The sequence below is a fragment of the Bemisia tabaci genome, chromosome 3 (genome assembly GCF_918797505.1).
Source record: "Bemisia tabaci chromosome 3, PGI_BMITA_v3".
Taxonomy (NCBI): domain Eukaryota; kingdom Metazoa; phylum Arthropoda; class Insecta; order Hemiptera; family Aleyrodidae; genus Bemisia; species Bemisia tabaci.
This window is the reverse complement of record NC_092795.1, coordinates 14,120,721-14,139,085: the sequence shown is the minus strand read 5'-3', so window position 1 is coordinate 14,139,085 and position 18,365 is coordinate 14,120,721. Positions and strand designations below refer to the sequence as shown.

General features: G+C 40.1%; 3 protein-coding genes across 8 annotated transcripts in view; 1 reads left to right on the top strand and 2 right to left on the bottom strand.

Moving 5' to 3' along the window:
* Window positions 1-18,365, bottom strand: part of LOC109033264 (protein D3) — a 59,509-nt gene that overhangs the window by 24,420 nt on the left and 16,724 nt on the right. The window lies entirely within an intron of this gene.
* On the top strand, window positions 70-9,748 carry LOC140224206 (uncharacterized). Its single transcript, XM_072297875.1, has 3 exons — window positions 70-566; window positions 7,504-7,660; window positions 8,919-9,748. Exons 2-3 carry the CDS (start codon window positions 7,626-7,628, stop codon window positions 9,676-9,678), a joined length of 795 nt encoding a protein of 264 aa, XP_072153976.1. The 5' UTR covers window positions 70-566; window positions 7,504-7,625; the 3' UTR covers window positions 9,679-9,748.
* On the bottom strand, window positions 597-17,191 carry LOC140224205 (uncharacterized). 2 transcript variants are annotated; one of them, XM_072297872.1, is made up of 3 exons: window positions 10,489-10,621; window positions 3,391-3,547; window positions 597-2,136 (listed from the first exon to the last, which is right to left on the bottom strand). In XM_072297872.1, exons 2-3 carry the CDS (start codon window positions 3,423-3,425, stop codon window positions 1,377-1,379), a joined length of 795 nt encoding a protein of 264 aa, XP_072153973.1. In that variant the 5' UTR covers window positions 3,426-3,547; window positions 10,489-10,621; the 3' UTR covers window positions 597-1,376. The 2 variants fall into 2 exon arrangements, with proteins under 2 accessions (XP_072153973.1, XP_072153972.1); XM_072297871.1 differs by lacking the exons at window positions 597-2,136; window positions 3,391-3,547 and adding exons at window positions 6,370-7,316; window positions 13,062-17,191 and having other exon boundaries at window positions 10,489-11,457.

Below are 18,365 nucleotides of genomic sequence, written 5' to 3'. Positions count from 1 at the left end.
GAGCGCGGCTGTAAAGCCGGGTTTTCCTCCAACTGGCGCAGCGCACGGCGATCGCGTCAAAAACGCGGTTCCTGGCGCGAATGGCGCGGCTCTGTTCTCCTCGGAATCTGTCAGGCGTCGTGCGCTGAGTACAGCGTCGGCGTTTTCACACTGTTTTTCGTGTTTTTCGATATCAGTGTGGCGTCTATCGCTAGTGTGCTCGCACATGCGTTCCGCTGTGTTTTTTTCTCCATTCCAATGGATAATAGAAGAAAAAGAAAAGCTCTTGCTCTTTACCATCTTGCCCTGAGACGGCAAAAGTTATTACTTCTGTTGCTACTGCACCAAGAGAAAGGCAGGAACAGTGCAAGCCCTCTCTTCCAAACTAGAGCAACCGAGGGAGCATTCCACATTTTAGTGAACCGCCACCTCGCGGAAGATGACCGGAAGTTTCAAGAATATTTCAGGCTAACGAAGGAGGAGTTTGACTATGTATTGTCGTTGATAGAAGAGGACTTAAGAACGAAGCCAAGTAATCGTGTGCGCAACCCGATTACGCCTCGAGAAAAATTGGCAGTAACTCTTAGGTAAGTTTTCGTCTCTACTATTCAATTTTTTCAAAAACTATTTTAAGTAAAGGGAGCATCTCCTCCGAAAAAAAAAAAAAAAAACAATGAATTAGATTGCATTTTGCAAAAAGGAACCACAAGCATTGCAATGATGCTAAGAATGTGCAACTTCATCCTTTGCAATAAAATTGCGGAAATTGTGAAAAACTATGAAATTTATATGGTAATTTTTGTCTCAAATTTACAGTTTTTAGCGAGTAAAATAGAAACTATTTAGGGATAATCGGGTTTTTCCTCCAAGACAAAAGAAGTTGCACAATCTTAGAAACATTGCAATGCTAGTGGTTCCTTTTTGCAAAATGCAATCCAATTTAGGCTCTACCTTTCATTTGTAGTAAGTGGTGAGAACTGGAGTAAATTCCTTTCTTTTTTTTCTTTTCTTTTTTCTTTTTTTACCTTCAATAGTCGGACATATGTTAAAGTCTCATTTACTAAACAGTATCAAGCAACATGAGCTATTGAAATGTTTTGGACAATTTGGGATGCAATCATTATTTTAGTTCCTTTTTTACGGTAGAATACAGGCAATTGTGATGAATTTGTTTAAGGAAAATAAAAGGACAATGAGTTCATATTATAATTTATTCTTTAGTCAAAATTTATTCAAAACTATATTGTTACTTGTATATTTGACAAAATATTAAATTTGGAGTTGAAATTTTAATTTGTAAATTTAACAAAGCACTGAATTTGAAAGTTTTACTGTAACTTGTAAATTTGAAAAAATATTAAAATTATTTTAAACGTGATGGTACTGCCCTTACGTACTCAATAGTTATCGAAATTTAGAACATTGAACTGAGTATCTTCCGATCCACATTCCATGGAAACGGATGACAAAAGAGTCAGAGGAGACAAGACGGATTGACTCGATTGTTCAGTTCCATGATTGGAGCTGTGACTTGGCACTGACAATGCCTCAATTTCAGCCCTTGAAACAATTGAAAAAATGGCACTTTTAACCTTTGCTTTCACTAGGGGAGGCAATGTTTTTACTGTGCTGGATATGCCTCTGAAAAACACGTCAATGTCACTTTCTTGTGCTGGTGGAGGTGGAGGAGCAGGGACTGCTGTAGGTTGTGTGGGTTCTTTCATGATATTTCGCAGATCCTCTTTTTCCTTTTCGAGCTTACCCAATTCGGACAAAATTTTGTCTGCCACACCAGAGTTCTTCTTCTTCTTTTTGGCCGGAGGTTGAGGAATTCCTTGGCCGACAGCTGAATTGCTATTGGCAGGGAGCTGAGAAGTTTCTTTACCAATGGCTGAATTGTTGTTGGCCGGGGTTGTAGAAGATGCATGATCGGTGACTGGATTTTGGTTGATGACAGGTTGACGATTTGTTGGACCAAAGTCTGAATTCTCGTCCTCCGATCCTTCTTGGTCACTATTCTGTGGCATCGGTGTGGGATCATCCGGATCAGCGGCATTGTCAAATATTTCGTCTCCAACACCCCCAGTCAGTTCAGAAGAATCGTCCGCCGCCGAATTAATAACGTGAGACTCAGTCACCGGGTTGTTGGATAAAATTCTGGAAGGAAGGGGAATAAACTTTATAATCGAAGGGCTCATGACTTTCTAAACCTTAAAATGAGTTGCGATTCGCCTCAGGGGCCGTTCAAGCATTACATAATGCACTTAGGGGGGGGGGGGGGTTGAGCCAGCGTTACGGTGCGTTACAAGAGGGGGGGGGGGTCAAGCCCGGCGTTTCGTAACAAATCCGAGCCGGAAAGAAAAACTTTGAAAAAAACGTGCAAAAAATTGAAAATCCCGCCCTTCCCGAATGAATTTTTTTTAAAATGGGGGGGGGGGGAGGTCAGGTCAGCGTTACGTAATTCTAAAGAGGGAGATGTAAGGCTGCATTACAAGGGGGCGGGGGGGGGGGGGCAAAAACTCAGAAAAAGTGCGTTAATTAATAATTGAACGGCCCCTTACGAGAAATGATAGAACACATTATAATCACATTAAATGCCAGTTTTTTGGACTCGTCAGCTGCAATTATTAATGTTTCTTCCCTCTATAGATGAATCGTGTAGTGATGCTTACAGATTTGTTTCGCAACATGCGTCTGTGAGGTCAGGAAAACGGATTCTCGCCGAAACAAAAAAATTCCACTGTAAAATTTTAATCTTTGCCCCCCCCCCCCTCCATCTCTCTTCCATTCACTGTTTCATGTATTGCAAGAAAAAAATATTGATAGAATTGACCGCATTTTCGTTGAAAAAACGGCACAGAAACGCAAGTATGGTAACTTTCACCCAAGTCATTTTCACAGTACCTAACTGTATCTTTGCTACCGTTACCGTGATAATAATTTGGGCGAAAGTTCCCATCCGATATTGCCACGCCTATGCCGTTTAGGGTATGGTAAAAATTGCACCCTTTTTTCCGTGAGACTCACCCTCACACACACACACACACCCTCGCGGTTACACATCACAACTCACATCTAAACTCTCCTTGCCAAAAAAAACTTGAAATCATATGCTTGACAACCTTCCCCTAAAACTTCCATTGCACACAAATCGAATCGTCCACGTCCTCTTCAAAAAGCCACATCAGGTCTCGTTTTGACAGACATCAGTTGGACTACATTTTGCAATTTGGAACTATAAATTCTAGCCCGGTTTAAAAACAACGCATATGCCATTAGTTTCCTTATGCACATAAGTGTTTTTCCAGAAGAGCCAGAATTTATAGTTCCAAATTGCAAAATGCACTCCAGTTCATACCTAAGCTACTCAAATAAATTTTCAATACTAGTATGAAGTGAAAATGAACTTACTCTCTCTCAACCTCGACAGTCTCCATAAACGACATGTGTTGTAAGATCGGATTAGGATTGCGCTTTAAAGCAGCTGATCCGGTTGGTCTTTTCAAACTTTTTTTGTGCTTGTTATAGCAGTCTCTTGCTGCCTTCCACCTCTTTTTGCATACGTCCTCTGGAAAAATACAAGTCAATCGGATATCAATAAGAGCGCCGAATGCTAAAAGTGATGATGTTGCATAGCCTCTCCTTTGAACGGTAACATATGAGAGCATTTTGCGACGTTGCACTACATTTTGTTTCTTTTTCTTTCTTTTCATGAAAGATACACAGTTTCGAAGGAATTCTCATTTTTTTTGCAGGTTTCTCGGAGCCGGAGAATCCTTCCGAACTCTTCGCTTTTACTACAGAATAAGTCACTCGTACATCAGCATAATCATCCCACAAGTTCTCGATGCCATCGTCAAGCATGTGGTACCGATTCATCTCCCTCCTCCTTCTGACATCAACTGGGAGGAAAAGTCGAAAGAATTTTGGGAGCGGTGGAACTTTCCTAACCTGATAGCGGCTATTGACGGAAAGCACGTCCGTATTGTCTGCCCTGACGACAGCGGCTCTCTGTTCTTCAATTACAAGCATTTTTTTTCAATAGTTTTGCTCGCCTTAGTCGACGCCAATTATAAGTTTTTAATTGTAGATATTGGCTCATATGGAAAGGAGGGCGATGCAGGCATTTTTGCCAAGTCAAAAACTGGCCAAGAAATTTATGGCGATACTTTTTGTTTCCCCCCGCCTAAACCACTTCCTAATTGCACGGAAAAATTTCCCCATGTCATTTGCGGCGATGAGGCTTTTCGACTCCACCATCGTGTAATGAAGCCTTTCCCAAAAGAGCAGTCTAAAAATGACCAGAGAAAAACCATTTTTAATTACCGATTAAGCCGCGCACGGCGAGTGACTGAGAACGCGTTTGGTATCCTATGCTCGGTGTTTCGAATTTTCTTCCAACCCATTAATGTATTGCCGGAAAAGGTGGATAAGATAATAAAAAAAAAAAAAAATCAAAAAAATTGTTTTTTTTTTTTTTTTTTATAGCATGCAGCTATTGGGGGCCGTACGCGTGGCAAGAGGAGTACATTCATTGAGAAAATTATGTAATAAATCCTGTGAATACATGCTCTTTCTATGAAACAAATCCGTTTTTTTCTCTGTATATATTATTCTTTATTCCCAATCAAAACACCTGACTTCGATGTCCCCTCCTTCTTTTACAGATATGAGGCAAGCCCTAGAAACCCTTCCTCTCCCTGAGTTTCCTACAGAATATTTGAACCACGTATTTGATTCACAATCAGTTATAATATTGTATATCAATGGCCGAAGTGGAAAACCACCTATCTCCGTATGCGACGTTGCGGACTTCCCGTCATAGTCGATTTTTTCTTAGTACTTATACTACTCACCGCAATTTTTCGAAAATTTCCTTGATTTTTCTTCTCTGTCAGCAGAATATATTCTCTTTAGATTTCAAGCTACAAAGTTGGCTTGCTGTCCTTTGTAAAAATAAAATAGGAGCGAAAATGCTGCAACACCGCAGTTGAGATACGTGGTTTTGCATCGATTCGGCGATCGATATAAGACGTAAATTGAAAAGAGAGCATTACACTATTAAAATTCAACCTAATGAAGCGTTTATCTACTACTCTCTTACTTATTACAGGTTTGAATATATTCTAGAAGTACTGATGACTCGTAAAACGGTCCATCAAAATATCTTAAGTTGAGAATGACTCGGCAACATTGCTGGAAGACACTTCGAGTTCTTGGAGAGTATTCAAAGCCATTGAAAAGTGGCAATGAAACTTGGATGGTGTTATACAAAAACGAACCAACTGTTCAGAGTTTCCAATCGTATCAGTGATTTTTAGATTAAATTAACCCAGATAACAATTTAATGAATGAAATATGCATCACATTCCAGTGTTCTATTGTTTTTGCTGAAGAGCAGACGTTGATTTTTATTTTAATTGATTGTGCACTTGCATCATGACTTCAACTGAAACGTTCACGCCAGTGGAGGACGAGGTTCTACTGAATGAAATTGGAAAGCACCCGTTGCTTTTCGACCCTAAATGCTCCGAATATAAAAACAATATAAAGCGAGGAAAAGTGTGGGTGCTCATTGCCGCAAAAACTAGGCAAGCCTCGTAAGTACTGCATATTTCATTCATTAAATTGTTTTCTGGGTTAATTTAATCTAAAAATCACTGATACGATTGGAAAGTCTGAACAGTTGGTTCGTTTTTGTATAACACCATCCAAGTTTCATTGCCACTTTTCAATGGCTTTGAATACTCTCCAAGAACTCGAAGTGTCTTCCAGCAATGTTGCCGAGTCATTCTCAACTTAAGATATTTTGATGGACCGTTTTACGAGTCATCAGTACTTCTAGAATATATTCAAACCTGTAATAAGTAAGAGAGTAGTAGATAAACGCTTCATTAGGTTGAATTTTAATAGTGTAATGCTCTCTTTTCAATTTACGTCTTATATCGATCGCCGAATCGATGCAAAACCACGTATCTCAACTGCGGTGTTGCAGCATTTTCGCTCCTATTTTATTTTTACAAAGGACAGCAAGCCAACTTTGTAGCTTGAAATCTAAAGAGAATATATTCTGCTGACAGAGAAGAAAAATCAAGGAAATTTTCGAAAAATTGCGGTGAGTAGTATAAGTACTAAGAAAAAATCGACTATGACGGGAAGTCCGCAACGTCGCATACGGAGATAGGTGGTTTTCCACTTCGGCCATTGATATACAATATTATAACTGATTGTGAATCAAATACGTGGTTCAAATATTCTGTAGGAAACTCAGGGAGAGGAAGGGTTTCTAGGGCTTGCCTCATATCTGTAAAAGAAGGAGGGGACATCGAAGTCAGGTGTTTTGATTGGGAATAAAGAATAATATATACAGAGAAAAAAACGGATTTGTTTCATAGAAAGAGCATGTATTCACAGGATTTATTACATAATTTTCTCAATGAATGTACTCCTCTTGCCACGCTACGGCACCAATACCGTTGAAAAATTTCATCAAAATATCACGGATATCATAACCTTCAACGCCTTTAAAACCTCCAATAGGCGCCAGGGGAATCATATTGTGCTTGGGAAATTCAGTGGGGACATCATCTACTGCAGCCCCATCTGGTACAGCCGTATCCCGTTTCAAATTATGTAATGCGCAGCAAGCTAACATTATCTTATCCACCTTTTCCGGCAATACATTAATGGGTTGGAAGAAAATTCGAAACACCGAGCATAGGATACCAAACGCGTTCTCAGTCACTCGCCGTGCGCGGCTTAATCGGTAATTAAAAATGGTTTTTCTCTGGTCATTTTTAGACTGCTCTTTTGGGAAAGGCTTCATTACACGATGGTGGAGTCGAAAAGCCTCATCGCCGCAAATGACATGGGGAAATTTTTCCGTGCAATTAGGAAGTGGTTTAGGCGGGGGGAAACAAAAAGTATCGCCATAAATTTCTTGGCCAGTTTTTGACTTGGCAAAAATGCCTGCATCGCCCTCCTTTCCATATGAGCCAATATCTACAATTAAAAACTTATAATTGGCGTCGACTAAGGCGAGCAAAACTATTGAAAAAAAATGCTTGTAATTGAAGAACAGAGAGCCGCTGTCGTCAGGGCAGACAATACGGACGTGCTTTCCGTCAATAGCCGCTATCAGGTTAGGAAAGTTCCACCGCTCCCAAAATTCTTTCGACTTTTCCTCCCAGTTGATGTCAGAAGGAGGAGGGAGATGAATCGGTACCACATGCTTGACGATGGCATCGAGAACTTGTGGGATGATTATGCTGATGTACGAGTGACTTATTCTGTAGTAAAAGCGAAGAGTTCGGAAGGATTCTCCGGCTCCGAGAAACCTGCAAAAAAAATGAGAATTCCTTCGAAACTGTGTATCTTTCATGAAAAGAAAGAAAAAGAAACAAAATGTAGTGCAACGTCGCAAAATGCTCTCATATGTTACCGTTCAAAGGAGAGGCTATGCAACATCATCACTTTTAGCATTCGGCGCTCTTATTGATATCCGATTGACTTGTATTTTTCCAGAGGACGTATGCAAAAAGAGGTGGAAGGCAGCAAGAGACTGCTATAACAAGCACAAAAAAAGTTTGAAAAGACCAACCGGATCAGCTGCTTTAAAGCGCAATCCTAATCCGATCTTACAACACATGTCGTTTATGGAGACTGTCGAGGTTGAGAGAGAGTAAGTTCATTTTCACTTCATACTAGTATTGAAAATTTATTTGAGTAGCTTAGGTATGAACTGGAGTGCATTTTGCAATTTGGAACTATAAATTCTGGCTCTTCTGGAAAAACACTTATGTGCATAAGGAAACTAATGGCATATGCGTTGTTTTTAAACCGGGCTAGAATTTATAGTTCCAAATTGCAAAATGTAGTCCAACTGATGTCTGTCAAAACGAGACCTGATGTGGCTTTTTGAAGAGGACGTGGACGATTCGATTTGTGTGCAATGGAAGTTTTAGGGGAAGGTTGTCAAGCATATGATTTCAAGTTTTTTTTGGCAAGGAGAGTTTAGATGTGAGTTGTGATGTGTAACCGCGAGGGTGTGTGTGTGTGTGTGAGGGTGAGTCTCACGGAAAAAAGGGTGCAATTTTTACCATACCCTAAACGGCATAGGCGTGGCAATATCGGATGGGAACTTTCGCCCAAATTATTATCACGGTAACGGTAGCAAAGATACAGTTAGGTACTGTGAAAATGACTTGGGTGAAAGTTACCATACTTGCGTTTCTGTGCCGTTTTTTCAACGAAAATGCGGTCAATTCTATCAATATTTTTTTCTTGCAATACATGAAACAGTGAATGGAAGAGAGATGGAGGGGGGGGGGGGGCAAAGATTAAAATTTTACAGTGGAATTTTTTTGTTTCGGCGAGAATCCGTTTTCCTGACCTCACAGACGCATGTTGCGAAACAAATCTGTAAGCATCACTACACGATTCATCTATAGAGGGAAGAAACATTAATAATTGCAGCTGACGAGTCCAAAAAAACTGGCATTTAATGTGATTATAATGTGTTCTATCATTTCTCGTAAGGGGCCGTTCAATTATTAATTAACGCACTTTTTCTGAGTTTTTGCCCCCCCCCCCCGCCCCCTTGTAATGCAGCCTTACATCTCCCTCTTTAGAATTACGTAACGCTGACCTGACCTCCCCCCCCCCCCATTTTAAAAAAAATTCATTCGGGAAGGGCGGGATTTTCAATTTTTTGCACGTTTTTTTCAAAGTTTTTCTTTCCGGCTCGGATTTGTTACGAAACGCCGGGCTTGACCCCCCCCCCCTCTTGTAACGCACCGTAACGCTGGCTCAACCCCCCCCCCCCCCCCCTAAGTGCATTATGTAATGCTTGAACGGCCCCTGAGGCGAATCGCAACTCATTTTAAGGTTTAGAAAGTCATGAGCCCTTCGATTATAAAGTTTATTCCCCTTCCTTCCAGAATTTTATCCAACAACCCGGTGACTGAGTCTCACGTTATTAATTCGGCGGCGGACGATTCTTCTGAACTGACTGGGGGTGTTGGAGACGAAATATTTGACAATGCCGCTGATCCGGATGATCCCACACCGATGCCACAGAATAGTGACCAAGAAGGATCGGAGGACGAGAATTCAGACTTTGGTCCAACAAATCGTCAACCTGTCATCAACCAAAATCCAGTCACCGATCATGCATCTTCTACAACCCCGGCCAACAACAATTCAGCCATTGGTAAAGAAACTTCTCAGCTCCCTGCCAATAGCAATTCAGCTGTCGGCCAAGGAATTCCTCAACCTCCGGCCAAAAAGAAGAAGAAGAACTCTGGTGTGGCAGACAAAATTTTGTCCGAATTGGGTAAGCTCGAAAAGGAAAAAGAGGATCTGCGAAATATCATGAAAGAACCCACACAACCTACAGCAGTCCCTGCTCCTCCACCTCCACCAGCACAAGAAAGTGACATTGACGTGTTTTTCAGAGGCATATCCAGCACAGTAAAAACATTGCCTCCCCTAGTGAAAGCAAAGGTTAAAAGTGCCATTTTTTCAATTGTTTCAAGGGCTGAAATTGAGGCATTGTCAGTGCCAAGTCACAGCTCCAATCATGGAACTGAACAATCGAGTCAATCCGTCTTGTCTCCTCTGACTCTTTTGTCATCCGTTTCCATGGAATGTGGATCGGAAGATACTCAGTTCAATGTTCTAAATTTCGATAACTATTGAGTACGTAAGGGCAGTACCATCACGTTTAAAATAATTTTAATATTTTTTCAAATTTACAAGTTACAGTAAAACTTTCAAATTCAGTGCTTTGTTAAATTTACAAATTAAAATTTCAACTTTAAATTTAATATTTTGTCAAATATACAAGTAACAATATAGTTTTGAATAAATTTTGACTAAAGAATAAATTATAATATGAACTCATTGTCCTTTTATTTTCCTAAACAAATTCATCACAATTGCCTGTATTCTACCGTAAAAAAGGAACTAAAATAATGATTGCATCCCAAATTGTCCAAAACATTTCAATAGCTCATGTTGCTTGATACTGTTTAGTAAATGAGACTTTAACATATGTCCGACTATTGAAGGTAAAAAAAGAAAAAAGAAAAGAAAAAAAAAGAAAGGAATTTACTCCAGTTCTCACCACTTACTACAAATGAAAGGTAGAGCCTAAATTGGATTGCATTTTGCAAAAAGGAACCACTAGCATTGCAATGTTTCTAAGATTGTGCAACTTCTTTTGTCTTGGAGGAAAAACCCGATTATCCCTAAATAGTTTCTATTTTACTCGCTAAAAACTGTAAATTTGAGACAAAAATTACCATATAAATTTCATAGTTTTTCACAATTTCCGCAATTTTATTGCAAAGGATGAAGTTGCACATTCTTAGCATCATTGCAATGCTTGTGGTTCCTTTTTGCAAAATGCAATCTAATTCATTGTTTTTTTTTTTTTTTTTCGGAGGAGATGCTCCCTTTACTTAAAATAGTTTTTGAAAAAATTGAATAGTAGAGACGAAAACTTACCTAAGAGTTACTGCCAATTTTTCTCGAGGCGTAATCGGGTTGCGCACACGATTACTTGGCTTCGTTCTTAAGTCCTCTTCTATCAACGACAATACATAGTCAAACTCCTCCTTCGTTAGCCTGAAATATTCTTGAAACTTCCGGTCATCTTCCGCGAGGTGGCGGTTCACTAAAATGTGGAATGCTCCCTCGGTTGCTCTAGTTTGGAAGAGAGGGCTTGCACTGTTCCTGCCTTTCTCTTGGTGCAGTAGCAACAGAAGTAATAACTTTTGCCGTCTCAGGGCAAGATGGTAAAGAGCAAGAGCTTTTCTTTTTCTTCTATTATCCATTGGAATGGAGAAAAAAAACACAGCGGAACGCATGTGCGAGCACACTAGCGATAGACGCCACACTGATATCGAAAGACACGAAAAACAGTGTGAAAACGCCGACGCTGTACTCAGCGCACGACGCCTGACAGATTCCGAGGAGAACAGAGCCGCGCCATTCGCGCCAGGAACCGCGTTTTTGACGCGATCGCCGTGCGCTGCGCCAGTTGGAGGAAAACCCGGCTTGATTGATACGCGTGACTCAGCGCGGTGCGGCTCGGTTGAATGAAGTCTCGGTCAAGGACAGCGTAGTTGTTGCAAGTGAGTAAGAGCTTCTTTGTGCCGAGATTAGCGAAAGAGTGATGGCATTTCGATAAATTCACTATCAGATTGAGTTTTGTTAAGTCTCGATTTCATTCCTATACAGAAATTTTTAAGTTCAAAAGAGTAGTTTTTGCCCTAAGGACAACATTATGAAATTTTGTGTGCTCGATAGTACAAGGGTTTTTATTGGTCTGATTGCAAGATATCGGTTAGAATAGTCGGCAGTGATGCCAAATCTCTCTCTTAATACGCATGCGCAAGAAAGAAAAATTCGCGTGAGTTCAACTAGATCTGGCATCTATTTCACACACACTCTCTCATTCTGGCCATCACTTCACTACTTCACATAGTTAGAGTTATACAGGGTGTTTCAGACCACCCGTACCAGGCCTTTTTCTCGGTTGGTTTAGGTCGTACGAAGTCGGAGACTGCGGGGTTGAATAGGGAATTGACCCCAAGGAATCCGAATTTTGTGGTCCCGAAACCCCCCCACCTCCCCTTGGGGGGTAAAGGGGGGGTCACGATGCTAAAAGTCACGGTTCCCGACCGAATTGCGGATCGATCGCATTAGAATTGAAAAGCACGGAAAATTTCACGTGGAATTGACCCCTAAAAATCCAAAATCGGACCATCCAAGGCCCATAAATGATCCCCTAAAGAGGGGGACAGTACCCCCCTCCATAATTTCTCTTTGGTCTCAAAATTGACGTAAATTCTCCAGAAAAGGACGGTTTCCCAGGTAATCGACCTCGAGAAATCCAAATTTCATGGTCCCGAAGCTCCTCCAGCCCCCCTTGGGGGGTAAACGGGGGGGCCCAATTTTAAAAATCGGGGCTCCTTTCCGAATCGCAAATTGATTGCATCCAAATTGAGGAGCAGAACACATTTACATCTTAAGTGACTCCTAAGAGTTCTAATTGACCCCCCTGAACGGCAGAAAGTAACCCCCTGAGGAAGGGGGCCTCGCCCCCGCCAAAAATTTCTCAGGATTCCTCTTTGGTCGCAAAATTGACTTCGATTCTCCAGAAAAAGACAGTTTCCCATGTAATCGACCCCGAGGACTCTAAATTTCATGTTCCCTGAGCTTCTTGGGGTCGATTACATGGGAGACCGTCTTTTTCTGGAGAATCGACGTCAATTTTGCGACCATTCAGGAATCTTGAGAAATTTTAGGCGGGGACGAAGCCCCCCTCCTCAGGGAGTTGCTTTCTGCCGTTCAGGGGGTCTATTAGAACTCTTAGGAGTCACTTAAGATGTAAATGTGTTCTGCTCCTCAATTTGGATGCAATCAATTTGCGATTCGGAAAGGAGCCCCGATTTTTAAAATTGGGCCCCCCCGTTTACTCCCCAAGGGGGGCTGGAGGAGCTTCGGGACCATGAAATTTAGATTTCTCGAGGTCGATAACCTGGGAAACCGTCTTTTCTGGAGAATTTACGTCAATTTTGAGACCAAAGAGAAATTATGGAGGGGGGTACTGTCCCCCTCTTTAGGGGATCATTTATTGGCCTTGGATGGTCCGATTTTGGATTTTTAGGGGTCAATTCCACGTGAAATTTTCCGTGCTTTTCAATTCTAATGCGATCGATCCGCAATTCGGTCGGGAACCGTGACTTTTAGCATCGTGACCCCCCCTTTACCCCCCAAGGGGAGGTGGGGGGGTTTCGGGACCACAAAATTCGGATTCCTTGGGGTCAATTCCCTATTCAACCCCGCAGTCTCCGACTTCGTACGACCTAAACCAACCGAGAAAAAGGCCTGGTACGGGTGGTCTGAAACACCCTGTATAACATTGCAAACATCACAAGAAAATCTGAGTTTTCGTCCCTTAAGGGGACGAAAAGTTAATGAAAACACTGTCAAGGAAGTCCACACTATCGCGCACTTCTTTCAGATCACTTTCATAACAAAGTTCACACAGTTAGGTTAGTGAAAAACACTACTTTCGCGGAGAGAGTAGGAACGTAGGTCCGAAGGCTTCGACGCGCAGTTGCCGGGGCCCGACTTCGCAGTTGCGTGAGCCCTGAAAAGCGTTAGGTTGTTCGGCCGAGAGGGCTCATCTTGACGGAAAGTTACGTCCTTTCGCGGTGCCCTTGTCCTTCGATTACTTTATCCTCCGAGGAACGAGGGAAGAGAAACGAGAGGAGAGAAAATAACTTGAAAGATCGCGAGTTCCATTTTCTACGCGGTAGGAATTAAAGCGTTGGAAACTGAGGAGTCACTTGTTATCACTCGAACACTGTCCGCAGGGCTGCCCAATGGAAACTCAGAAATAACGGAGTTGTAGGAGAGCAAGAATTGAACGAATTGGTTGAATGAAAGAGAGATTATATTAGATCGAATTTGAAGAGAAGTACAGATTTATGAAAGTTAGAATAGTCACACAGGGATGTGCTATAAGGGCGAGAGTGGCACAACGTACTAGTACGGGTCAGATGGTAAAAGGACCAAGAGAAACAGGCAGCACAAGATTTTATAGACTTGATGACGTCACGAGTGGCGAGACAGCAAGTCTATACGCTATTGGCTGGCTATAATCAGTGGCGTTATCAGTTACAAGTCTAGTCATTAAATTTATAGGTGATGGCTGGAAGATAAAGACGAAAAGTTGAGAAGTGGACTAGATCCAGCCATCCTCAATGAGTATGCAGAATTTCAATGTAAAATTTAGAAGTTTGAGTAAAAGAAAGTTGCAGGTAATGCAGTGCCTGTGACAGTAAGACTAAATACATATATTGGAAAACCCACCAAAAATGTGTCCGATACTTAATGTTATCCTTGACAGAAATGTAATACTCAGTGATAGAAAATATTAATTACGAATGATGAATTATTGGAATTAAAAGAATTTCGAACGATGCTTGAAAATAACTTGGAAAAATTAATGTTATACTAGGAATTTAGGTCTTTGGTCATGGTTTCATAAGGACAACATATAAGCAGTCGTATTGCACTCGTAATCTTTGGCTTCTTCATCTAAAGTTGTAGAGTTATCCGCTTCAAACTACTTGGTGACTCAGTTTTGGGGAAGAAGAAATGGGATCATAATTCATAAATCTCTACAATATTTGATTCGGCATCTTAATGATTTGATAAGGTCACGTGTGTAGTACAGTTCTGATATTCATTCACGGAATAAGAGCACACTGTTTCGATCTCTCTGACTGCGAATGGAGGCAACCATGTCCAAAGCTCCACGCCGTATTGCGAGCCATATTAAATTACTCGTAAAATTTTCTACCGCAAAAAATTATATTGTTACAGAACTTAATGACAGTAGTATAGCCACTACTTGCAGATAAATATAAGGAGGTAATAAAATGAGATGTTAGAGAAATTTCCCAAAATTAGTCACTTTCAAGTTTTTAAAGTTATGCAAGAGTGTGGTCGAATTTCTTCGGTTCAGAATGTTCGGTAAAAGTGTCGAGTTTATATTTTGTCAAATCTGTTCAATTTCCTTGCCACATGAAGGACTCAGCGAGGATGGAGAAAATTTCAGCCGAGACAGAAATGACCTCTGTTTTGTTTGAAGCAATACTGATAGATGGACAGCTTTATGCAATAAGGAACTAGGGACGGGAAACTCGAATTCCTAGCTGAGTTTCGAAAAATTTACATTTTTTCAAATTTTGACAATGAGCTTGTTCAATAATTTTTGATTTTTGCATTTTTTGAAGTATTTACTACGCATAAGCCACACTGGTAAAAAAAAACCTCTTGGTTTAAGAGTGCAGTTTCTTGTCGCCGGATTTAAGAGTCTGGACTCTTGTTTCAATGCAAAATCCGCTTGGATCAATGCAAAGTCCGCTTGAAACAAGAGTTCAAGACTCTTAAATCTGGCGACAAGAAACTGCACTCTTAAGTCAATGCACTGCGGCATTGGTCCAAGAGGTTTTTTCTACCAGTGCACAGTAATTTTCTCCGATATCTTTCACATTTCTATCCACGAAAAACAAGTTTGAGGTTGCGTCTTCTGAGCTCCCTTTTATACGCGTGTCTCCGAGGAATGAAAGATCCCCCAGGGGATACTTATTCAAGTAAGGTCATTTTCGGCCACATCCGTCATCTTGGATTTTTGAATTTTCAAAATTTGACCATAAATTCGAGTTTCCCGTCGAAAAATACCCCCTGATACCGAAAATCAGAATGATCGATCGAACAGGAGCCGAGATAGCATTTTAGGCCACATCCGCCATCTTGGATTTTTGAATTTTCGAAATTTGACCAGAAATTCGAGTTTCTCGTCGAAAAATACCCCCTGAAACCGAAAATCAGCATGATCGATCGAACAGGAGCCGAGATAGCATTTTAGGCCACGTCCCTAATCTTGGATTTTCGAATTTTCAAAATTTCACGATTCACGGGTTTGTTGACCTATTTTCGACCCCGGGTTTATCGATCAATTCACGGATTTTTCGAACGAATCACAGGGTTGTCAATCGATTCACGGATTTGTCGATCGATTCTCGGTCGTCAATCGAATCAGTGCCGATCAAATCACGTCAATCGGTTCACGTTCCAACTTTTCGATCGCGATTCATGTCGGTCATGTCGGATTCATGACACCGGTTTTTCAATAATTTGTCGATCATGTCTGATTCACGCTTCCATTTTTCGACCGATTCATGTCAATCGAATCTACAAACCCTCCGGTCCAAATGGTATGTTAATATTTGCCACCATTCTCGAAATATTAGCAAGTCGGTAGGTATCCATGTTTTTGGCACACCCTGTTTTTGGTAGAATATCTTTCCGCAGGGACAATGCACTCCCCCTTCTCGTTTGATGGGAGGAAGGGGTGTTTTCTCTGTCGGGGTTAACCCTCCAGTGTGTAATAGTGACACCAGACTCGTATCCCCTATGCAATCAGTACTAAAACAATCTACAGTTCCTAATTGCAAAATGAGCTTCCCCGGATTCTTCATTTTGCAATAAGGAACTATAGCCTTTTTTTGTGATTTTTGGCAACAGTGTGATGTTTTTTAAGAATCTATGAACACAGGGTGTTAAAGGAACTCCATAGCTATCAAATGAACCATCAAACCGCAAAATTGATCGTTTTGAGGAAAAACGCCAATGGTTTTTGCAAAAATTGCTCTCCTGAAAACCTGCCGTACTGCCTATAGTTCCGAATTGCAAAATGCTATCCAGATAATGGTATAGTTCCCGAAGTTTTACACGACTCCCCGAAGTACGTATTACATTCTTATACTTTTTTAGAGCTTAGGGAATAAATAAAGATCAGGGAGCACCAGATGTTAGCCAACTAGGAAATCTTTGAATTTTGTTTTTCTTGCATGTTTTAGCTCTTTATAAAATATATTTGTCTTGCCGAACGAGTTGTATTGAATTGTAGGACCAAATTCTCGTTTATAATTTCTATATTTGCTGTAAAACCTATTAAAAAAACATTATGAAAAGGAAAACATACTAGTCGTTATTGAAGTGCTGAAAGGTCCACTTTCCGTTAAACAACTCGAGCCTGGTCGTTGTCTTCACTTTACTACTAACATTTTTGTTTCGAAAGTAGGTAATGTTTCTCAAGCGCAACTTAACTTTCAAAACTGAGTATCAGTTTTGACGTTTTCATTCGAGGCTTCATTATATTTACGTTTATTTAAAAAAAATGTATGGGGGACTTTTTTTTACTTTTACTGTCTGTTTTTTTTATTTTTCTGTTGTCCTATTTAAAAATAAAATTTGTTTTTTTACAGTTTCTTTTGTTTTTTTGTAATTTTTTTTCATGTGTTTTTAACATTTTCAAACTTTATTTATGCTTTTTCTCATTCTTCTTTAATTTCTTTAGTTTGTTTTATTTTCTTTTAAGCATAATTTTTTAAATCTTTATTTTTTTTGTATAGAAGTTTTTATTTTTATTTTTCTCTTGTGTCTAACATTTTTTAAATTTGTTTTAAAATTTTCATCCTTTTTCCTGTATTTTTATTGATTTATTCATTCTTATTGTCATGAGAAATTACAACGGACAAAGAAAAGTAAATAATGAAGAAAGTAATAAAGTAAATAATAAATAAATAAAGTAGATAATGGTGTCTCTGTCTTTTACACGTGGACACTAATATTGTTACTTAAAGGAAAAAATTGTTGGGATTGCTGTGGGAAGTATCCGTGAAGGAGATTTACGATGGGTTCGTGGAAACGGCAATGTTTCATTGTATTTGGATAAAAAGAAGTTTGAGGCCCATGGTGTTAGATTATAGTGTGTCCAAAACTTCCTCGTCGAGAAGCAAGTTCGGCGAACATCATTGCGACTAAAACAGATAAAAATATTGTACACATTTTTAGAGCGTTCTTACTGAATTATCAAGCATTTACAAATGTTCCTTCGCAAATTTCGTATTTCCGAAGTGGAGCGGAACTGTAGGAGATGTTCAGTTAGTTTTAATCGGATTTCAATGTTTTAATCTCTGTGATGGTTGCCTTACAAGATGGTTTTAGACTTACAATAGGCTAATTATTTATCCCTTCCGTGCATAAACCAACGTCACTGTGAATCCATCCCGTAGGAGCATATCAAGGGTGAAACTACCAGACCCCGTATCTCCGTTTGCAACGTTGTAGACTTTCTGTCATACTTTATTTTTGAAAATGAAAACTACTAAATGTTAACTTTAGAAAACTTTCATGTTTTTTCTTCTTTGTGCTGAGAAAACTCAGTCAAATTTTCAAGAACTGATATTGACTTGCTCTCCTTCAAAAAAATTAAGACGGCAGCGGAGATTTTTACATACAGCAAACGAAATACGTGGTCTGGTAGTATCACCGCCGATCTATGATATAGGAAGAGCTAGACGTTTCATTAGATCTTGCCCTTCAAAATTGCAAGTAAAAGACGATGCACACACTTATCGCGGAATTTTTAAAATTGTTTCCAATGCAAACATGCGTCCTCCGATTTCTAAAAAATGTAAAAATTTTACTTCAGTTGATTACAAGCCTCATCCGAACATCAGAATATTTACTGCATGTAAACAATGCGTGAACGTTAGCACAGATGACGGGTAGATCTACCTCAATAGATGACAAGGTTACTGAAAATGACATGTACTTATTTTGTAAATCAATTGTTTAGTGCCTTAGGATCATGTTAAAAGCTGTAAAGGTATACTTTGTTACTTATTAATTCAGAGCACACTCCGGCAGTCCAACGCTCAAACCTGGATGTAGCTAGTCAATTGTTATTTCTTACTATTTCACCCTTTAATGCTTCACTGAAGACACCAAAATGA